The sequence below is a fragment of the Cupressus sempervirens genome, chromosome 11 (genome assembly GCF_028749045.1).
Source record: "Cupressus sempervirens isolate cs-2001-9-10 chromosome 11, ASM2874904v1, whole genome shotgun sequence".
In the NCBI taxonomy this organism is placed as follows: Eukaryota; Viridiplantae; Streptophyta; class Pinopsida; order Cupressales; family Cupressaceae; genus Cupressus; species Cupressus sempervirens.
In genome coordinates, this window is record NC_143128.1 from 4,868,737 (window position 1) to 4,891,806 (window position 23,070).

The 23,070-nt window shown below is 33.9% G+C and overlaps 1 protein-coding gene across 1 annotated transcript in view; it reads left to right on the forward strand.

Moving 5' to 3' along the window:
- Nucleotides 1–23,070, forward strand: part of LOC149527949 (mechanosensitive ion channel protein 4-like) — a 138,715-nt gene that overhangs the window by 9,511 nt on the left and 106,134 nt on the right. Inside the window, exons 2-9 of the mRNA XM_089811202.1 lie at nt 6,190–6,573; nt 6,676–6,767; nt 7,362–7,485; nt 7,715–8,008; nt 8,149–8,351; nt 8,638–8,881; nt 9,052–9,132; nt 10,172–10,252. Coding sequence (XP_089667328.1) covers nt 6,190–6,573; nt 6,676–6,767; nt 7,362–7,485; nt 7,715–8,008; nt 8,149–8,351; nt 8,638–8,881; nt 9,052–9,132; nt 10,172–10,252 — 1,503 coding nt within the window. The remainder of the gene's footprint in view (nt 1–6,189; nt 6,574–6,675; nt 6,768–7,361; nt 7,486–7,714; nt 8,009–8,148; nt 8,352–8,637; nt 8,882–9,051; nt 9,133–10,171; nt 10,253–23,070) is intronic.

Consider the following 23,070-nt stretch of genomic DNA (forward strand, 5'->3'; position numbering starts at 1 on the left):
TATTGTTGCTACTATTTTAATTTTTTTTATAATTATTGTTAGTCCTTGATGTTTTTTTTAATTTTTATTATTACAAATATTGATTATTAATATCTCTGAGTTCATCCAGAGAATAGTACTAAATCTAGAAAAACTTAGTAATAACAGTTTGAGATAACTGCAGAAAGTTTTTATGTTCACAAATATTATCTTTCTTTTGAAAATCTGCTATTATTTTGGTAATGAATTGTAAAGTAGAAAGGAAAAACTTTCTGTAAATCTTTTGGTTACTATTTTGCTTGCAGTTTTCATTTTATATGAAAGTTTATTATTTTTTCAAATTTAAAAATAAAGATTTTTATATATGTAATTTTATTTTATTATTAAAATTATAAGATTTTGGAGGTTGTAAAATATTTAAGTTTAGAAATTATTTTAGATTTTACAAATGAATTTTAACAATAATATTTATATTAAAGAAAGAAAAGATAATAAAATTGTTACTTAAATGAAATATAAAAATTATAAAATTTTACCTAAATTTATTAATTGTATAAAAAACTATTAAAGATAATTAAGTTCTATTAAATGTACTTGATTTTATATTATAGAAATACAAACAAAAATTATAAATTGGGACAAACTTTAGAAATAAAATCAAATTTAAAGAGAGACAAATAACATGAGGTGACGTGTGTGTGTGTGTGTGTGTGTGTGTGTGTGTGTGTGTGTGTGTGTGTGTGTGTGTGTGTGAGAGAGAGAGAGAGAGAGAGAGAGAGAGAGAGAGAGAGAGAGAGAGTTAACATGAGGCGACGTGATACAGAGAAAGAGTGAGATTAAATAACATGATGCAATGTTTGTGTGTGTGTGTGTGTGTGTGTGTGGTGTGTGTGTGTGTGTGTGTGTGTGAGAGAGAGAGAGAGAGAGAGAGAGAGAGAGAGAGAGAGAGAGAGAGAGAGGATAATCTTGAGGGGGTAGAAGGAAAAGGGGAGAGGGGGAGAGATGAGCCATGGAGAGAAAAAAGTATAAGAAGGGTCCAAAATAGATGGAGATGGAGATGGTGGAGAGAGAGAGATGCCATGAGTGAGTGAGTGAGTGAGTGAGAGAGAGAGAGAGAGAGAGAGAGAGAGAGAGAGAGAGAGAGAGAGAGATAGAGAGAGAGAGAGAGAGGAGGGGAAGAGGGTGAGAGACATGAGGTAGACATACATAGAGCATTTTAGAGATATATAAACATGAAGATGGTGTGTGTGTGTGTGTGTGTGTTGTGTGTGTGTGTGTGTGTGTGTGTGTGTGTGTGTGTGTGAGAGAGAGAGAGAGAGAGAGAGAGAGAGAGAGAGAGAGAGAGAGAGACGAGGGTAATCTTGAGGGGGTAGAAGGAAAAGGGGAGAGAGGGGGAGAGATGAGCCATGGAGAGAAAAAGTATAAGAAGGGTCCAAAATAGATGGAGATGGAGATGGTGGAGAGACAGATGCCATGAGTGAGTGAGTGAGTGAGTGAGTGAGTGAGTGAGAGAGAAGAGAGAGAGAGAGAGAGAGAGAGAGAGAGAGAGAGAGAGAGAGAGAGAGAGAGAGAGAGAGAGAGAGAGAGAGAGGAGGGGAAGAGGGTGAGAGACATGAGGTAGACATACATAGAGCATTTTAGAGATATATAAACATGAAGATGGTGTGTGTGTGTGTGTGTGTGTGTGTGTGTGTGTGTGTGTGTGTGTGTGAGAGAGAGAGAGAGAGAGAGAGAGAGAGAGAGAGAGAGAGAGAGAGAGAGAGAGAGAGAGAGATCACATGAGGTGATGTGGTAGAGAGAAAGAGTGAGACACATGAGGTAGACATAGATAGATGTAGTGAAAAATAAGGAGGGAGAGAGAGAGTGGGGAGAGAGAGAGAGAGAGAGAGAGAGAGAGAGAGAGAGAGAGAGAGAGAGAGAGAGAGAGAGATGATTAGAGGGGGCAGGAGATGTAGATATATAGAAGGGGAGTAGGGAGAGATGAGCTAAATAAGAAAAAGAATATATAAGGCCAAAAGAGATGTAGACAATGATGGTGAGAGGAAGAGTATGACGAATAGTGATAGACAATGACAATAATTATGGAGGGAGAGATGTATATATGTAGAGAAAGAGATGGACAAAGAGAACAACGTAGGGGGAGTGGGGAGGGTATACATTATTGGGGGGGGGGGGGGGGGGGGGGGAATTATAGAATGGGACATGTGAGAGAGAGTGTGATTACAATTAACCCTAACCCTAACCCTAGCTCTAAATTATAATATATAATTTAGAGTAATAATATTTATTAATTATAATTTTATTAGCTATAATATGATTAGTAACCTAAAAATTATCTTAACAGCAATAGTAACTCTAACTCTAACTAGATAATTCTAATTTTAACCCTAACCCTAACCCTTACCCTAACCCTAACTCTAACTCTAAACTCTATCTCTAACTTTAATTCTCCCCCTAACCCTAACCTTAACCCTTTATAATCCTAATCTAATGCTAATTCTAACCCTAACCCTAATTTTAATCCTAATCCTAGCCCTAACTCTTACCCTAACCCTAAATCCAATTAGGTAACTTTAACCTTAACCCTAATCTAACCCTGATCACAACTCTATCTCTAACTTTAAACTCTAACTCTAACTTGAACCCTAACTCTAACTCTAATTCTAACTCTAACTCTTATATGAACACTAACACACTAACACTACCTCTAAATTTAACTCTAACTCTAATTGTTAACCCTAACCCTAATGCTAATCCTAACCATAACCCTAACACTAACCCTAACCCTAACCCTAATTCTAACCCTAAACATAACCCTAACACTAACCGTAACCCTATCTCTAACACTAATTCTAATCCTAACCTTATTTCTAACCCTAAATATAACCCTAACTCTAACTCTAACTCTAACTCCAACCCTTATTCGAACTCTAATTCTAACTCTATCTCTAACCCTAACCCTAACTCTTATTCTAACCCTAACACTAACCCTAACTATATTTGTAACCCTAATTCTAAACCCTCACCCTAATTCTTACCCTTATCCTAACCCTAACCTCTATCTCTATTCCTAACTATATTTCTAACCCTAATTCTAATCCTAACCCTAATCCAACTCTAACTCTAATTTTGAAACTAACCCTAACCCTAACTCTAACTCCAATCCTAACTGTAACTCTAACCCTAACAAGAACCCATAATTCTAATTCAAACCCCTATCTGTTACCCTAATTCTTTCATTCTTAATGCTAACCCTAACTTTAACTCTAACCCTAACCCTAACCTTAACCTTAATTCTAACCTTAACCTCTAACCTTAACTCTAACATTAACCCTAACCCTATTTTAACACTAACCTTAACCATAAACATTAATTTGTCCCTAACTCTAACCCTAAATCTAACTCTACCATAATTGGACTCTAAACATAACCCTAACCCTAACTTTAATCTTGGCTTAAAACTTTTCCCTAACCATAACTCTAGAACCTTAACCCTTACTCAAGCCCTAACCCTAACCCTAACCCTGGCCCTACTATAACTCTAACCCTAACCATAACCATAAGTCTAACCCTAACCTTAACCGTGAGCATAACTCTAACCCTAAACTTAACCATAAACATAACTCTATGCCTAACTCTAACCCTAAATCTAACTCTACCATAACTAGACTCTAACCCCTAACCCCTAACCCTAACTTTAATCCTAACTAAAACCTTAACCCTAATCCTAAACCTAACCTTAAACCCTGACTCAAAACCCTAACCCTATCCCTACAATAACCCTAACTCGAGCCCTATAATAACCCTAACCCTAACCCTAACCTTAACCATGAGCATAATTCTAACCCTAAATCTAACACTACCATTATTGGACTCTAACCCTAACCCTAGCCCTTACTTTAATCTTGACTCAAACCCTAACCTTCACTCTAACCTTAACCTTGACTCAAACCCTAACCTTAGCCTTACTATAACACTAACCCTAACCCTAACCATAACTCTAACCCTAACCTTAACTATGACCATAACTCTAACACTAACCTTAACCATAACCATAACTCTAACCCTAACCTTAACCATAAACATAACTCTAACCCAAACCTTAACCATAACTCTAACAATAACCATAACCGTAACTCTAACCCTAACCTTAACCATAACTCAAACCCTAACCCTAACTCCAGCCCTAACCCTAATGCTAACCCTAACCCTTATTCTATCCCTAAGGTTAACATTAATTGTAATGGTAACTTTGTCCCTAACCATATATCTATGTTTGACTATAACATTTTACATTACAATATGCCAAAAAGAAAATTACTTTTTTTAAACAATAATCCTACCCCTAACTCTAACCCTAAATATAACCCTAACTATAAATCTAACTCTACCATAATTAGACTCTAATCCTAACCCTAATCCTTAGTTTAACCTTCACTAAAACTAAAACCTAACCCTAACTCTAACCTTAACCCTGACTCAACACTCTAACTCTAACCTTAACCCTTACTTTAATCTAGATGAAAACCATAGCCCTAACCCTAACCTTAACCCCAACTCAAACCCTTACCCTAACCTTAACTGTGATGTAACTCTATATACAACCCTAACTCTAAATATAAACTTAACGTTAACCATCACCCTAAAACTAACCCTTTCTCTACCCCTTTCTCTAACTCTAACCATAAATCTAATTTTAACCCTAACCCGAAGCCTAATTTTAACCCTAATTATAACCCTAATTTAAACTCTAACTCTAGCCCTTATTCGAGCTCCAATTCTAACTCTACCTCTAACTCAAACCCTAACTCTAATTCTAATCCTAACCCTAACTATATGTTTAACCTAAACCCTTATTCTTACCCTCGCCCTTTCCTTAACCCTAACCGTAACTCTAATTCTAACCCTAACTATATTTGTAACCCAAATTCTAACCCTAATCCTAACATTAACTCTAGCTCTAATTCTAAACCTAACCTTAACTATAACCCTAACAAGATTCATAATCCTAAAAATAACCCTAGCCCTAACCCTAATGCTAATCCTAACTCTAATTGTAACTCTATTCCTAACCGTAACTCTAACCCTATCCATAACTCAAACCCTAACAATAGCCCCAATCCTAACACTAACCCTAACCCTAACTATAACTCTACTCTTCAATATAACATTTTACATAACAATATGTTTAAAATAAACCTGAATTAAAGTGATGCAAATAAACACCATATATAGAATTTTAAAAAAATATATTCAAGAATAATTTTATAGTAAGTTTACACTATTACATTTTTATAGTAGGTTTGTACAAATGTATTTAAAAAGAAATAAATATTTCAGCACTAACCTTAAAAAATTAGAAAGAAATTAAAAAATACTTTTCCTGTTGCGCCGCGATTGCCACTAGCTTATATACCTCTATATATATTATGCCCAAAGTAATCGTTCTCGAGGCGCCTATTTTCATTTTCATAAATTCCAACTGTGATTAAAATAATCTTGGGATTAAATGAAAATAGGCGCCTCCAGAATGATTACTCTCGACATAATATATATAGAGGTATATATAATACGATTTCTTTATTTCATGCAATGGAAAAATCTACGAGAATGGCTTAAAGGAATCTGAACAAATCTCCCTCAGCTGCTGATGTCGAAGAAAAATTTGGTCCTATCAAAAAAGAGGAGGTTCCTCCAAATTACAAGCACTCCGGATTTGACAAATGGCTTTTTGTGGAATGTGCAGCTTTATTGGCTCTTATAGCAGGATTGCTTTCAAGCCTCATAGCTACGCCTCTGAAGAAACGTTTCATTTGAGGGTTAGAGTCATGGAAGTGGTTTTCGATGGCTCTGTTTGTTTTCTCTAGGAGACTCCTTTCTGGCTGAATAATTCGTGTGGGGGTTTTCGTAATCAAGAGAAATTTCATTTTGAGAAAGAGGGTCCACTACTTTGTCTATGGAGTGAGGAGTAGTGCGAAGAATTGCCTCTAGTTCGGCTTAGTTTTGCTCGCTTGGTATCTCATATTTGATAAAAAGGTAGTAATCATTCCACACTCTCGTTTTTCATAATTGTCCTTCTCAATGGAAGTGCATTTTCATAATTGTTATTGTTGTTGGGGATAGGGTTTTACTTCTTATTCATCTGCAAATTCCTCTTTATATTTGTGATCTCTTTTACATTATAATATTTTAGTCAATTTTTGCTATCAGTTGGAGCGAGCTACTGAGAACAAAAACCTGTTGGATTACATAGGGACATTTCTACTTTGTCTTCTGTGCGCCTCATTTTTATGGCTATTCGAGACACTATTGGTGAAGATTTTGGCTTTGAATTTTCATGTGAAAGCATATTTTGACAGAATTCAGGAGTCCATATTCCATCAATATGTGCTTGAAACTAGATCTCCGCCCCCAATGATGGAAATCCATCAATTCTCTGCTCTAGCAGATACAAATTATACGAACAATGTAGGACACATAGAAATTCAAATAGATCCTCCTAATAACAGGAATAATGATAGGGCAGGGCACAAAGAGGAAGGGGGTGCCAATGGGATAACTATTAAACAACTGCAGAAGCTGAATCAGAGGAATGTCTCTGCTTGGAAAATGAAGAGATGAATCCAAAATGTCAGGCATTCAAGAATCTCTAACATAATTGACAAGTATTTGAATTACCATAAACATGATCCGAAGATTGATAGTGAATGTCAAGCAGCAATTAAGGCAAAGAGGATATTTGAAAATGTTGCTAAGTGTGGCACAGAGTATGCACCCACTGACTTGAAGTAATACCTTTACCTCACATAAGCTTTTTCATAGAATGAGGTGCCGTACTAAGCTTTGTTTTTGTTATTCAAGAATTAGAAAGCTAACATTTAATAGTCCATAGATAATGCCAATTCTAGTTTCTGGTGGATTTTTCCAATAAAAATTTGTAGTAGGCAATGCTATGGCAGTTTATTTATGTCTTAACAGAACACCGTTGCCATTTAAACTGGCATCCTCACACAATAAGATCCACAAGCACTCTTGATCACTACTATAGGCTAGAAATTGGTATCCCAGTTCCTAACCATACTGCAGTCTGACCATGTACCCATTCATGTGTTTGGTAATTAAACCATGAACTAATACCAAAACAGCTCTGCTAAGCATCATGTGCAGTAGTTTGTATTGTATGATCACTTTGGTGCTAATGCCATTGTTCTCGTACACCTAACTTTTACGAAAGCACCAAGGAAAAGGCATGAACCTACTAGCATAAATAGAACCAGAGAATATCAGGAAAATCCATAGCTCATGGTTCATTTAGTTCTGGGAAAATGAATATCTTTCAGAATTTTTTTTCCTTAGTTAAATCGGAGTCCCATCTTTTGCAGTTATATTGAGGAAGATGACCTGCTGAAGTTAATGAGGAAAACAGAGGTGAGCAGAGTCTTTCCCCAATTTACAGGAGCCACAGATATAGGAAGGATCACTGAATCGTCTCTTGCAAACTGGGTGGTATGCTATTTCAAATCAGTTCCATACTGCTTTTAAATATCACTCCCAACATATAGCTAGATGTAGTTTTGTTCAGAACGTTGTGCTTATTTCATGTTCTTTTGACCTAATTTTGTTGTTTTATTCCAATGAAAGCAGCACAAAATATGTTAAACTAGGCAATACTAATTATCTAGTTCTATTAGCTCTTTCTTGGGACATACTAACTAATGTATCTTTTTTGTGGCAGATGAATGTTTTTGAAGAAATAAAATTACTTTCCCGGTCTCTTAATGACTCCAAAACTGCAGTTAAACAGCTACACAGACTCATCAATGCAGTTGTGGTTATAATCATAGAAATGTTCTCTTTGGTACTTCTGGGCATTGCCATCACCCATGCTATTGTTATAATATTAACTTCCCTTCTGCTTGTGGCTTTCATGTTCAGAAATACCTGCAAAACAATATTTGAAGCCATTGTGTTTGTATTTATCACGCATCCATTTGACGTGGGTGATCGGTGTATTGTTGATGGAGTTCAGGTAAAAGTCATCTTTCTCACCTTTCACAAATGACTGAAATTAGTGAAGATTCAACTATAACAAAAAAAGAAAAATTAGAAAATGTTATAGATTGGTTTTTTAATACAACCGTACAACTAATTGATATTTTAATGGTACAGATGGTTGTGGAAGAAATGAACATCCTCACAACAGTGTTTCTGTTGAGTGATAATGAGAAAGTATACTACCCCAACTCAGTATTATCTACGAAACCAATCATTAACTATCATAGGAGTCAAGATATGGGAGAGAGTGTTGACTTCTTTGTGGATGCTACTACTACTGTGGAAAAAATTGTCGCACTTAAGGAGAGAATAAGCAAGTCCTTTTATTTGTGTTTTTTTTTACCAATGGTATAATATGAGCCACAGTTACACATAAATCTGCAAACATCCTTACATACGAAATACTTGATTGGGTTAATCACATAAAGTTTCAAGAAATTTATTCTTAAATCTCAGCAACAAGAGAATCATAAACAAACTCTTCTAGGTTCACTGATCCACTTTGGCCTAAAGGCCAATAAGGTTAGGTTAGCTTATCTTATTTATGAAATAGGTATTTCCTTGATTTGTATAAGAATTTAGGCACTGTGTTTGTTTATGCAGCTATATTGAAAGCAGGCATCATCATTGGCAGCCAGACTATAATTTGTTTACTAGGGAGATTAAGAACACTAATAGGATGAGAATGAGCCTTTGCCTCAGACATACAATGAATTATCAAAACATAAGTGAGAGATCAAATAGAAGATCTGCATTGCTACTGAAAATGAAGGATATGCTCAAGGAGCTTCAAATTGAATATCAAATTTTGCCTGAAGAAATGCCCGTTAAGTTTGTTGGGTCTATTGTAAGATGAGATCCTCATTCATTTCTAATGAGTTGAGGTAAAGAAAGAATAACAATTTTTATTGGAAGTGTTTCTTTTTCTTTGTTTTGTTTTAATGACTGTTTCAATACTTATCTTGGAATCTGCATTGGTAATTATAATGACAAATTCTTTTGGATTGTGTTTTGCAGGGAACAAAGCTCCATTGCTTTGTGCACAAGGTACATGTTTCTGGTTTTGCATGTTCTTTGCCAAAAAATAGAACTTCTGAGGTGTGAAGTATAGGTAGAAATACATTTTATTCACTAGTATTATGATTTCTTTGAATATAATATTTTTAAAAATTTGTATGCTATGGTAGTGAGCTAGTGAGAATAAACTTCGTAGGAATTGTCACTCAAATGTTCAGTATTTTTGGCTTAAAAACAAGGTGAGGCCTCTGTATGTTATGATTCTTGAATGGCCATGGATTGTCATGATAGCTTACAAAGTTTGCTGGGACAAGGGGTGCTATCATGCAGATATTCCTGCAGCCTTTAAAGGAGTTGATATGCTCTCTCTTTTTCTCACTTGTAGTTTCCCTCTTGAAGATTATTTTGAAGATGTTGTTGCTATCAGAGCATTCCACGATTTTTATTCTAGTTGCAAGTTGTATATTCATTTGTTTATATGCAAAGTCTTCATTTACATTCCTAACCTTTCCATTATAATATTTTGATGAATTTGTTCTATCAATTTAGGCCAACTATATCCTTTCAAGGTCATTAAATTTACCTCGGCTTATCTTATTTATGAGATAAACATTTCCATAGATTGTTTTAATATTTAAGTATTTTGTTTGTTCATGTAGCCATATTAAAAGCATGTCTCATCATTTACACCCATAATATAAAGTGTTTATCAGGAAGATCAAGAACATTAATAGTGTGAGAAAAGGCCTTCGCCTCAGATAGAAAAGAAATTGTCAGAACATAGGTAAGAGTCAAATTGAAAAACTATTTTGCAACTGAAAATGAAGGAAATATTTGAGGAACTTAAAATTGAATTTTATCTTTTGCGTTAACAAGTGCATGTTTAAGTTTGTTGAGCCTTCTGCAGATAGGTATGAATTACGATTGAGTAGAGGTGATTAGCAAAAGAAATTGGTTTTTTAGGTTCCGTATATTTCCATCTTTCTTTGGTACTCTCACACTTCAGCAGAGGTGAATATTTTTTTTGCGGGGAATCTTTCCATTGTCAATTTGCATACTGTTTCTATGACTATTGTTTAATCTGCACTGAAATTTACAATGATGATTTTTTGGCTTGCAGGCAACAAAGTTATATTGCTTTTTACACGAAGTATGTGTTTTGTGGAATTGTCTTCTCTTGCCAGAACATATAATATCTAAGGTATGAAGTGCAGACAGAAACATACTCATTGTGGGATGTTGACATATGTTTTAGCAAGATTGCACTAGTATTTTTAAATTTGATTTTTATTGCACATCTGTATCAAGTATTCTTCCTGTGCTCTTACATAATGTAATCTTGTAGTAGGACTTTAAATATTGTTTGTGGTAGAGTTGCATATTGAAAAACTAAATCAGGGAATTATTCACATCTTTAGAATACTAGGAAATATGACTCCTCAGAAAGAGAAAAACAATATCCTCCTCCCTGTTCACCTCTATGACTTGTGATCATACCCACATTTTCACATCTATTTTGGAGAACATTATCATTTGCGAGTTTTGTGTCTGCTAGTTACTATAGCTTTCCCTCAGACCGCTATGTTTGAATTGTTTTTTCAGAAATCTTTGAGGAATAGTGTTCTTTTTGAAATCTATGCATGATTTTATTACAATGCATTGAAGAAAAAAGTTTGTGTCATCTGTACAGTAGTGAGCAAGGTTTGCAACTTGCCAGTGTAGAAATAGCATAAATTGTCATCAGTAAGGAAAACAGGACTTGATGAATTGTAGTTGTCTTGTAGTTTCCTTAACACACCTTAATTATCTAATCAAATTATGGTCTCTTTTAATTTTGTATATTTATAAGCATTTGACAAATATAAGTGATAGTTTTTGAGTTGTATGCTATAAAAGTGAGCTAATGAGAATGAAATTTGCAAGAATTGTCACTCAATCTTCAGCATTTTTATCTTTGGAAACAAGTTGAGCTCTCTGTATCCCACATTTCCACACAACAAGAATGGGAGTGGATCTAATACTCTCTCCACAGAAGGTGGGAACTTTCTGAAAAAGTCTAGTTTTTGCGGATATGCAAAAGGAATTGCATAGAGGCATGGTATGATGCAGATATTACATTTTTAAGGAGTGGATGTGTTCTCTCTTTCTCTAGCCTCTAATATTACAGTTGTAGGATTGAGCATCCTTGCAGCATGGTCGGAACTATTAAGAAGCAGCAGCTCCTCAGTGAGGGAGATTATTTTGATAAAAGACCTTCAACATAATTTCAGAGACATCTATGTCTTGTGTTTTCTGTGTTGCAGCTTTACTGAAGGCAGCAATATATCCTCATTGAAGTCCTCTAGCCATAAGTCAGTAGTAATGACTGCGTACACATACAATCTTGTACAAAACAAAGAAATCATGTTCATCCTTTAATAAATATAATGCCAATAGAAAAGGCATGGAGAAGTTCATGAAATTCATGCAAGTGCAAATTAGTTTTCTTGTCAACTTTTTATTACCACTTTGCATCTAATTTTTTGATTGGACTACAGTAGGAAGATAATTAAGTACTTTAAAAAAATAGGAGGTCCATTTGACATTATTGCAGGTCATATTGATCCAAATATGGATCAAGTATTGAACCAGTTTTTGATACATCAAAATATCACTACAACTCATTCTTTTGTAGTTTGGGCTACAACCTACCCATCTATACATTTAAAAGGAAGAGCATTCTTTTATCCACATGATAGAATCAGTATATAACTTCAATGTCCTTCCATTTATGATCTCAAGCTAAAAGAACCTCTCTTTTCAAGAACTATAATTAATGTACGATAGGTACCGACAACTTTTTGAAGAAAAATTGACTCGCTTTGAAGAGTTATGGTGGAACTGAAACCCAACAAGATTAGTTTCTAGGATTTGAGAAGAAATCAAAGAAATCATTTCATCTATAAGTGAATCCAAAGAAGAACATAGAAATCCATGCATTCGATTTTTGGACATAAAAACTTACGCAATCAAAATTCTAAATAGCGCATCTAATTAAATTTTCAAACTTTTAAATTTCCAATATTTTAAGAACTACAATTTAATATGAAAGTCAAATTTAAATATGTCTTTATAGCTTCTTTCAACACTAATTCGTCGACAATGAGGCAGTGTTTAAAAAATAATCATCTGACATGTTTGCACTCTCAGTTTGTTATGCTTTTAATCTTATTGTTGAAAAAATAAAATAAAAAGAATAAACTTGCCATAACAGTCTCAGTAAGTTCTAGAAGAGGTTCCATAGTTAGACTCCACTACAGCAATGCAAATCGGATTACTTCACATCCATGGTAAATATAATTTTTTCCTTGCTTTGATATTGGATTTAAAAACATTTTCTCCTCCTTATTTGTATGGCTCATTTATTTTTATTTGTCAATGCATTTAGGGTGGCTTTGTTAGTATACAATATTTCAACAAAAGAGAAGAGTAAGAATATTTACACAAATATCCAGTACAATTGTCATATGCATTGAAATAACTAAAATTTTATTGAAGAGCAAATGAAGAGTCTTAATCACCTTGAGGAGAGCATGGCCTAAGGTGCTACAGAACATAACATGTTTTCAATTTTTTTTCCTGATACAAGTTTTCTATTGCGATTCTTTGATATCACCTCTTTATAAAAGTATGATAACAACACTAGGAGTCCACTCATTTGGGTTATTGCTTAATGTGGCACCATTAAAATTTCTCTTGATGTTTGGAGCAAGAATTTAGTAAGTGGTCCATCAATGTCTTGAGTAAGCTTTCTTTAGCAACCTTGCATCCCTCATCAAACCAAGGGTTGGTTAGGAAAATATTTGAACTTGTCTTCATAGGATGAGATCTCCTACACATTGTCAAAATCTTGTGCATTGAAGTGATCAGTATATTGCTGCAATATACTCACTTCTATAATTGTTTTCCTTGAGGGTGTTGCTCAAGTGCAGCCACAAAAAGCTTTCATTTTTCTTGCTTCACAAGGAATATACCTCGTCTAATTTTTTGTATTAATGTGTTTGGTTTCCCCTCATTAAAGTTCATTTGCGTGGATTCCAAACTTAACAAAGAGATGTTATGTTCAGGTTTCATTTTTTGTAATCCAACCCCCAATATTGAACTCCAAAAACTTGGAAATATAACTTGAAGAGTAAATCACATAGTAAACCATACTTTCACCCATTGTAGTTTTGCAGTGACAATGAAGTTATATGCTTCATATGTGGGTTTAATTGTGATAATATGCCAATTTTGTGATAGCATAGAATTAGAATAGTTTTCTAGGCTTAGTATGCATGTTCCTTGAAAAATAAATATTTGGCTTCTAAGAGCCTTTTTTTTCCTATTTTGTTATTGACTATTTGTAATTAATATATTACTAGGCTTATAGCCTACTTGTTTAAAATAAATGACTTTCTCTAAAGTAGCATAAGGAGCTTTGCTATCTATATTTCTTTTCTTGTAGATCTTCAAGATTTTAATAGAAAAGTAACAATAATCCATCCTAATTGTTGCCCCCTTATATCATTTCGAGCCAATACTTATGTAGGTCTTCTTTATCTACTTTTATTCTTCAAACCTGTGATTCTCTCATTGGGATTGTGATACCTCCATTCCCCTTGTTTCAATACATTCATTCCTCATTGATACTTTATTGTATCCTTCAAAATTTAGAACATTAAATATATCATGCTCATGTTCTTTCATAGGAAAAAAAAAAAGTGTTTTCTCTTTGTGAAGGGTGCTGACCTTAGTTTTTGCCTTTGTAGGTAGCCTCTACAATTCCTACTTGTGATGCAATGTTGGTAGATGTAAAAGAATGTGATTCATATCATCTTATGGTTGTAGTATGATGTTAAGGAATGTAAAAGTATTTTAGATCTTAGGTTTTGTATTCCCATTTGGTCTGCTACAAAATTTGTGTTGTTTTGAGTATCAACCTATATACAAAGATAGTGTATCAATTTATATAAATGTATTGCATTCCTACACATTCAATGAATTTGGTGATATGACTCTCTACTTATCGCCTTGTCAATGTTAGGTGATATTATGTTGGGAATTTTGTAAGTGTCCTAGAGGTTTGCATAATTTTTGGAGTATATATGTTAATGTGCATTAACAATTCTATTTTTGTGAGTTGAATCGAGTTGTTTAAATCTATGTGGTAAAATCCTAGGTAGCTCCTAAAATTGCCAACCACATGCAAACTTCAAATGCTTGTATATATATATTTTTCCTTCATTTTTTTAAAATTTGGATAAAAACTAAAGACTATTTGAATTAATTCAAACCCTTTGATCATGATAGCTAATGTAGGCAAGGGATCAATAACTAGGGCCAAAGGCACACCCAGCTATCCAAGCCACCCTACAAGAGTTAACACAACGGAAGAAAGCATGAGGAACAACACCAAGGAAAGAGAGAACAAGGATATATTTATTGATTCATCAAATATTCAACATACATGCCCAACTGTAAGGCCTTCTGGGTTACGGCCAATTACAAATGTACAAGTTCCAGATCTCCAAATCAGCTTTTTAAATCCACATATCTCTTTTTCTTTTGAACTCTCCCCAAAAATCTTCCCTAACCCTAAACCTAAACACCCTACTTATACTTGCCAAAATGGCTTACGAATAATTCTAGAACATAGAGAAACCACAAGTTGGCCCTCATCAAACATAATTAACTATACCAAAATTAAATGTGAGAAAAGTTGACCCAATTGGAACTAGGTAGAATGAACTAATGTGCAGGATTACAAACCCAAGATGCTCCTAAATCAATAGCAACCTCATAAATGCATCGCCATGGACTAATTCTGACATAAAATATAAATCCACATAGAGGAACCAAACATAATCTACCAAAAATAAATTTTGAAGCTCTCAAAACGTTATCTCAAGACACTTATCAATCTTTCATACCATGTACAGTTTGGCTATGGAGGTAGCTACCCAAGATATAGAGGCATGACCAAAAATTTTATAACAAGAGAGAACCAATATGAGAAGAATAAATTGTATTCTCATCAAGAATGCAACTGGATGGAACAAATAGAATTAAGTTCATAGGAGACACCTTGGTTAAATAGGTTGAGATATAAGAAAGTATAAGATTATGTAAAAATCTTAGTTTTATGCCTTTATACATAAAGTGATAACTTATTACCCACCTAATGTAGAAAAGTGCCATTATGATAAGTCCACCAAAGGTGAAAGTAACACTTAAGGTGGAAAAGTGAAAATGTAATAATACCATTGAAAGGGGAATATTCCTATGTAGACCTAAGTAAGTTTAAGTAACATGTATATTTAGGGCCTAGAAGAAGTACTAGGTACAACACTTAAAACACACCAATGAGATCTCTTACTTTCTCATCTAATCCTTAGTAAGATGAAGAATTCAAGGCTAATTAAAGACATTTCAAAGAATATAAGAAAAAAAAAAAAAAAAAAGGAGGAAACATGAATGGTTGATAAAAAATTAAAAACTAAGATATGCGATTTTAAAAGGAAAGAATTAATAAGTTTCAAAAATCACAACCATATTCTTTTTAAGGGAGCTACAAAATAATGAAACAAAGAGAAAATAATATCATTAATGCTCACTTGTTGGATAGTGTAAAGTTCCTCTTTTAATGGCCAAAGAGAAAAATAGATACAACTTCTTTATGGTAGAGACACATTATACATGTATGGAGGCAATTGAACCTAGAGTTCAATGGATAACTCTTATGGGTTTTGAAGTAGATCCACTTGTTCTAACATAACATGGGGATGTAATACTTGCTTCTGAGAAGGATCCCAATGCAGAAAGATGGGGAACTTATCAAGAGAAATCTCAGAAGGTATGGGAGGAGCTGAGAAGAAGTTTGAGGAAGAGGAAGGTGTAGAAAATAGTTGATAACATTGTAGAGAAAGAAGGAATTTCTGAAAAGTAGATGGAAGAACGTAGAAAGAAAAGTGAATCTATGTAATCTAAAGAAAAGGTTTCTACCCCTATAGTGGTACAAGGTGAAGCTATTGTTGAGTTTGAACCTTTAGACGTACTATAATCACTTACTATAGTGGTCTCATGTACAAATATTTCTCCTACATTGTAGAGAGTAACAAGAAGATTATCAAAGAGAACAACACCTAAAAAGGGTGTGAAAGGTGAGGTCTTGAAGGTAGATTTAATTTTTGAAAGAACTATGAGGCCTACAAGAACACCTATACCTAAGGCTATGTTGGAAATTTGGCTAAGGATAGTTGATAGGGTTGTCATTAATGGAAATATAACACAAATTTTGAGGTGACTAAGTTAGAAGACAAGTTTAGCTATAGTATACTTAGAAAGTTGTCTAAGTATAACAGTGGTAAAAAAGAAAGAATCATACAGTTTTGTTTAGCAAGCTTCACATAAGGCATATGAAATTAGATGATCTTAGAGGAAGGTAGTATAGACATCATAGATGATGTGCGTAAGGTTGCTAAAGTTTAAGATAATTTTTGAATAAGTTTGTTAATCTCAAATTTGTTTTGACAAGGTAGTAACAAAACCCTTGGTCATTATTCAGCAAAATTACACTGCAAGCCGAGTGATCAGAGCAAGTCGAGAAATCAGTGCGAACAGAGTGAACAAGGCATGTTGAGCATTAGTTGCTAGACAATACATGTCGAGTAATATACATAGGCAGTGCCAAGTAGATAGTTAGTGCTGAGTCACTCATAAGATGAGTAAACAGACTATGCTAAGTCATTCAGAAGATGAGTTACAACATTGAAGATACAGTGAATGTTGAGCATTAGAGACCTCAATTGTTGAGTGAACAGTTTTGGACATAATTGTTTCTAATGGCACAAACTTCTATATAAACCATTTTTGGGCCAACTTAATGATTATTTTACGATTCTAGAAGATGTATATAGATGTATATTACAAATCCCTATGCAGTGCATGCAACCAATCAAATTGAGGGATGTTTTAAGTGAAAAAATTGATCAACATAAGCTGTCAATTTTAACCTAACCCTAGCCAAAGTTTGTGTTTACTTAAGGAGACAAAGCCTAAATAGTTTGTATTGCTTGAAGAAAGAGAATGAGATGCAAGAGAGACGAATGCTAAGTATAGAGAGAATTAATTATGGCTATGGAGGTTGTGACAATGTAATGAATTGCAAAATTAATTAGAGAGAACAAAGAAAAGTAGAGAGAGGATAGAGGAGACATATTTGATTAGAAGGATCAAGTACATACTAGGAAAGAGAAGCTCTAACATCTAGCAACAGAGCGCTAACCGAAGGATCATGGTGCTAAATTATTCTAACAAGTAATGTAGAGAAAATATCTTAACAAAGTAGTCTTAACAAGCTTGTGTAAAACTCTTAATCGAGTACTTGTTTTATTGCAAGTTTAAGTCCTCTAACAAGGCACACTTTTAGCAAGGTGTTTAAATACTTTAACAGAGTGAGAGTTAATAGTCTTTGTAAGCCTTTAACAGAGTAGACCTTTCATAGGGTAGATCATATTTTATGGTCAAACTTCTTGTAACCTTAATTGGATACACTTTACAGTTGTAGTCATGAAGATTTGTGGGTGTTATCCCCCCACAGTCTTATGTTCTTATTGGAGGGTTTTTGGGTAACAAATTTATTGTGTTATGTGTTATTTGTTTCATGCTATGGATGAACATGTGTAGTTAGCTATTTCAGTTTACATGCTAAATTATGAGATGTATGTATGGTGAATGTTTTATGGTTAAAGTTTTGAAGTACTGATTCATCACTCCCCCACCCCCTCCCCCCCCCCCTTCTCTTAGAGTTTACTTTCTCATTGTTATTTCCAACAATTGGTATCAGAGCCTTTTTCTTTGGAAAGGAAACCTTTACAACTTTGAGGAGAGATCTTGAAGATGTAACTCTATAAGTTGGGAAAGACTATTGAGAACTAGAAGATTGAAATCTAGCTTGCCCTAAACCAACTCATAGAAGCAAGATATGAACTGTAACATTCATTGAGGAGAAGGAAATATATATCTATTGAGAAAAATGACACTCATTATCAAGATAAAGACACTACTAAATTGTTTCCAAATGGAAACTCAAGTGAGTTTGATGCATCTATTGTAGATCTAATGGAAAAGTATGGTGCCCTAACTGAAGAGGTCAAAAATCTTAAGATAGAACAAGAAGTCCAATCAGTATTTCTATGTGAGGTGACCAAGCAGAAGAAGAAATCTAAGGAGAAAAAAGTCATTATCGAAGATGACAAAATAACACTGACCAATAGACTATAAGAGAAGACATCAAATGTGCAAAATATTCCTAACATGCAATTGGATACAATGAATCAATTGATGATTTCCAATCATGATTTGAATGGAAAAGATATTGAGATCATAATCTTGAAGTTACAGAATAAAAAACTAAGGAATGAACTGAGAAAAGAAAAGGAATTTGCTGAAAGTTTCAATAAACCTAGTGAAGCGATCAAATACTTTGAGAAACTGATGAGATCTCCTAGATCTAACAATGATACGGTTGGATTGGGATACACCAAAAATGAAGAAGGAGAACCATCTAAAAGTGGTGAACAATGAAACAACAAAGGTAAGAACTAAAAACCCAATTGTCATAATTGTGCAAAGTTAGGTCATACAACAAATGTTTGTAGGAGCAATAATGCAAATCAAAACCCTAAGAAGAAACTCAAGGGTTATTGTCATAAGTCCAATAAGAAAGGACATTAGACACATTAGAAATTAAACAAGATTTGAATGATATTGTCACAATTGTCAAAAGTATGAACATAAATCATACAAATGTAGATCTAATGCCAAGTGGACATCCAACAAGCAGACAAAGGTACAACAAAATGAAAAATCCTACAGTTGGGATTACAATACAAGGTACACTTGTCAATATTGTCAAGAATATGGACATGTTCCTAAGGATTGCATTAGAACACATTTTAGAGGCAACTACAATAGATGGTTGAGTGAGACTACACGCTTTAGTTGTTTGAAGATTGGTCATATTAGTAGAAACTATCCAACTAGATCACCAACACCAAGTAATAAAAACAGTAAAGGAAAGGAAAAGGTCAATGTTGAGAAGGTCAAAGTGTAGATGAAAAAGACATGGAAGAAGAAGGAATATTTCAACACATCAAGTTTAGATGAGGTCACTTCATCTAATGGATTAGGTGATCACATCACTTCTAACTAGGAAATCAAAAGATATGTGTGGGACTGATATTTCAATAATATATTTTACATTAGTTCCAAAAATCTAAGTTTTGAAAATATTATATATGCATGAATTAAGATGCAATATATTGGCTAGAACCTAGAAGAAATCTATAGCTTTGTTACTTTTCATGTTGTTGTCAAGCATAAAAGGTTTCATAGTTACTATTGAGCACGAATGTAATTCTAGTAATTGCCGAGTAATGAAGGTATGGTGGTATTGGCCGAGTTTTCTATGTGAACTGAGAAAAGTGAAAATCATGCATATGTCGAGTGAGTTGGAAACCCTATGTTGACCGAGCTTACAACTGTGTAAGTGTTAAGAATTTATTGCAAAATTTTAAAGTTTATATAATTGTTTCTTGACTCATTTGCATTCACCGGTGATTGTAGACAACATGAAGGCAAATTGCAATAAGAGATTCTTGCATTTGTGAATTTAATTCAATTGCAACTCAACATATTCAAAAGATTGGAAAGTTATTTTACTGGTGTCGATTTTTGTTGTTTTAATTTTCATGAACCCTAAGTATCAAATATGGTAGCTATCTCTTCTGCAAGTGTTAGGAAGGAAGGAAAGAAAGTTTTTAATGTGAAATTAATTAGTAATGATGTAAGACAACTACCACTCTGAGTAATACCTGAAATTTCCTATAAAGGAGACTCGTCTAGTGCGCTATCGATGATACCACCAAAGGTTATTATGATTCAGGATGTCAGGTGTTGTTACACATGCAAATTTGGGAGTATAGGAGACATGGAGATAAGGGATTAGTATAGTCAACTTTGTTTATATGGAGTCTTAAGGGAAGAGAATAAAATTGTAGAAAAGAAAGGGTTGACCTGTGCCGTAGATTTCCCTAATGTATTCAAAACTAAATGGATAAAGAGTGTGCTTAATAGAATACATGATGAATTCGTATGGTTGGAAAATGGATGAATTAAGATCACTAAAAGGATCATCAACCAAGTGACATGGTATCGTACCTATAATGTCCCCAATTTCCTCCTCGATTTTTTTTTAGATTCGAAACCTGTAACCTGCAACCATTTCTCAGTACAATATTGAAAATTGCATGTAAAACATATTAGCAACATTAGATTTAAATAAATTATAATCTAAATACTACCCAAGCTATCCTTCCTAATTCTTCAAGGGAGATCCTTTCTCCAATCACCTAACCCTCTAGTGAGAACTATGTCTCGATTAGGTAATTGTCATAGAAAGAGCTTCTCCCTTAGGCCTTTTTGGGATCTTTGGTAACAATGTTTGGTAGAGATTCCACCTCTACCAAGTCACTATCTCTGACATATGCATATGTTAGACTACTAAAATATATAATTGTTTCTAAGAGATTCTCTAACATCTCTCTCTGGGACTTTGATCCTAATATTCATTCCTAAATTCCCTCTAATGTCTCTAAGAGATTCTCTAAAATCTCTCTCTGGGACTCTGATCCTGACATTCATTCTTGAATGCCCTCTAATGTCTCTAAGAGATTCTCTAAAATCTCTCTCTTGATTCTGTTCAGAATCTCGACATTCATAATGAATACCCTCTTGATCTTGGAGTTCTCCTTTAGAGAAACTTGACATTCAAAATGAATACCTTCTTACTCTACGAGTTCTCTATTAGTGAACCTGACATCTATAATAGATGCCCTCTACCAAGATTAACTTTGTCTTTATAGGAACTATAAAATTCCTCTATGCCTTTAGTTTCACTTTACCCTCTAGCTATTGTGTTGCTTTTAATTTTCATTTCTTCCATAAATTCTCTAAATCTCTAACTAGTTCATTATCACAATAGCGATAAAGTTTTGGTAATGTACTTCTTGGCTTGATCATTTTAGAGTATATGTTGTAAAAAGGTTTTTGTTGTTACGTTCACACTACTCTCTTATTATCCTTTCTTTTCCAAATGTTAACAATCTTACTTCCTTAGTCACTATCATATATTTTATTCTTCTTTCTAAATACTCCTCTACACATGTTGCACCAAATGTTGATTTTATTGTATTTCTTATTCTCTCCAATTTGACTATGTGTTGATTGTTGTTCACTAGACTGAATCTTATACTTCTCTGTCCCCTGTATTAACCTTTAGATTCCACTATCTTCTATTCTTATGTGATGATAGTGTCTAAGAGTTGTTTTCTTATTCTTTAGTGTGTGTTGACCATGTCTGTTATGTACTCAATATTAGCTTTGTCTCCTATGAATGGTGATTTGTAGGTGCTTTAGACACTATGCAAATCTTCTCCTTCATAATCCTTTCTTTCATCTATAATATGGATGCCATGTTTGTGTGTTGGTTTGCCCTTCAATGGAGTAAATCACCCATCCACATTGCTAAGAGATAAGAAAATAATATGACTCTTACAAAATTATTATCTCTGCTACATAATGATTATTTCTTTATTTAATTGGTTTCTCCTTCCTCCGTATCCTATATATACACACACACACACACACACACACACACACACACACACACACACACACACACACACACACACACACACACACACACACACACACACACACACACACACACACACACATGTGTACTACCTAGTCACATCCTTTGGAATTAGAAACTATTAGTTTATGTCAAGGACAAAATAATATCTACAATGATTATAATGAGATAGTAATATGTTATTAGATAGATTTAGTTATGGTTTTTTATTATTATCTTGATTTCTTTTATTATTACTTTTTCGTTAACATTGATAATTTTTTAAGATAAGATTTCATATATATATGGATTCTTTTTATTTAGGATACTTCATGAAATAAAGTTTCTTATATAGGAAATATATTAATAATTTCTTATTTTCTTTCATCATGTAATGATATAGTTTATTTAGTAATAAACTATTTTGTAATTTATTTCTATTTATTGTTATTATATTTTATCTCAAAGAAGGTGTGTTACACTACCCTAGATAGACCCAAGAGCATGTGAAGTGATTGAAAGGAGATAATTTAGATGAATATAGGTGTAGTATGGAACAAGAGGAGAATGTCTATAGGTTCATCTCAGACCCCCTAATTGACTTTGATGTGAGAGTGATAGCTCACAAGTTCTTTCAATCTAGCAGACCAAATAATGTATTTTAAATGGTTATATATTTGGGATACAAAATAATGAAGAGAGACCACACCTATGACCTTGCCAAGTTGCAACTTCAACAACTATCTAAAAACTTGGAGGCAATATGGAAAACAAAGGGTGCATCTTGCAAATTTGGTTCTTTACTGGTTTGTAAATTGTTTTATGTGTAGAACACGTTTCCTACATTTGGAAAAGTTGCTTGGAAGAACAATAGGTCTATTACAGTTCAAATTGTAGAATTCATAGAGAAACTTGGAGATAAATTTGAGTTAGTAATGACTAGTTATTTTGAGGATTTTAAGAAATCCATGAAACAAAGACTAAGGATTCCTGTGTCATTAGTGGAGAAACATTACAATGATGTTTGCTTCTTATTGGATATAGATTATACATATGTGCAAGCAACTATTCTTCGGGTCAGATGGCTTAATCCCTTTCCATATGAAATCAATGTTGATGAGGCATTTGCAACTATCACAACTCTACTAGCAAAAGAAATAGATAAAAGTGCCACCTCATTTGGAAACTATGAGGAAGCCAAGTCCATAATTACAAATGACTTGAAGAAAACTACTATGGTAAGGAAGAACAATAAACTTGTGAAGAAGATGAAAGAGAGATTAGGTGAAGGGAGAGAAGAAGAT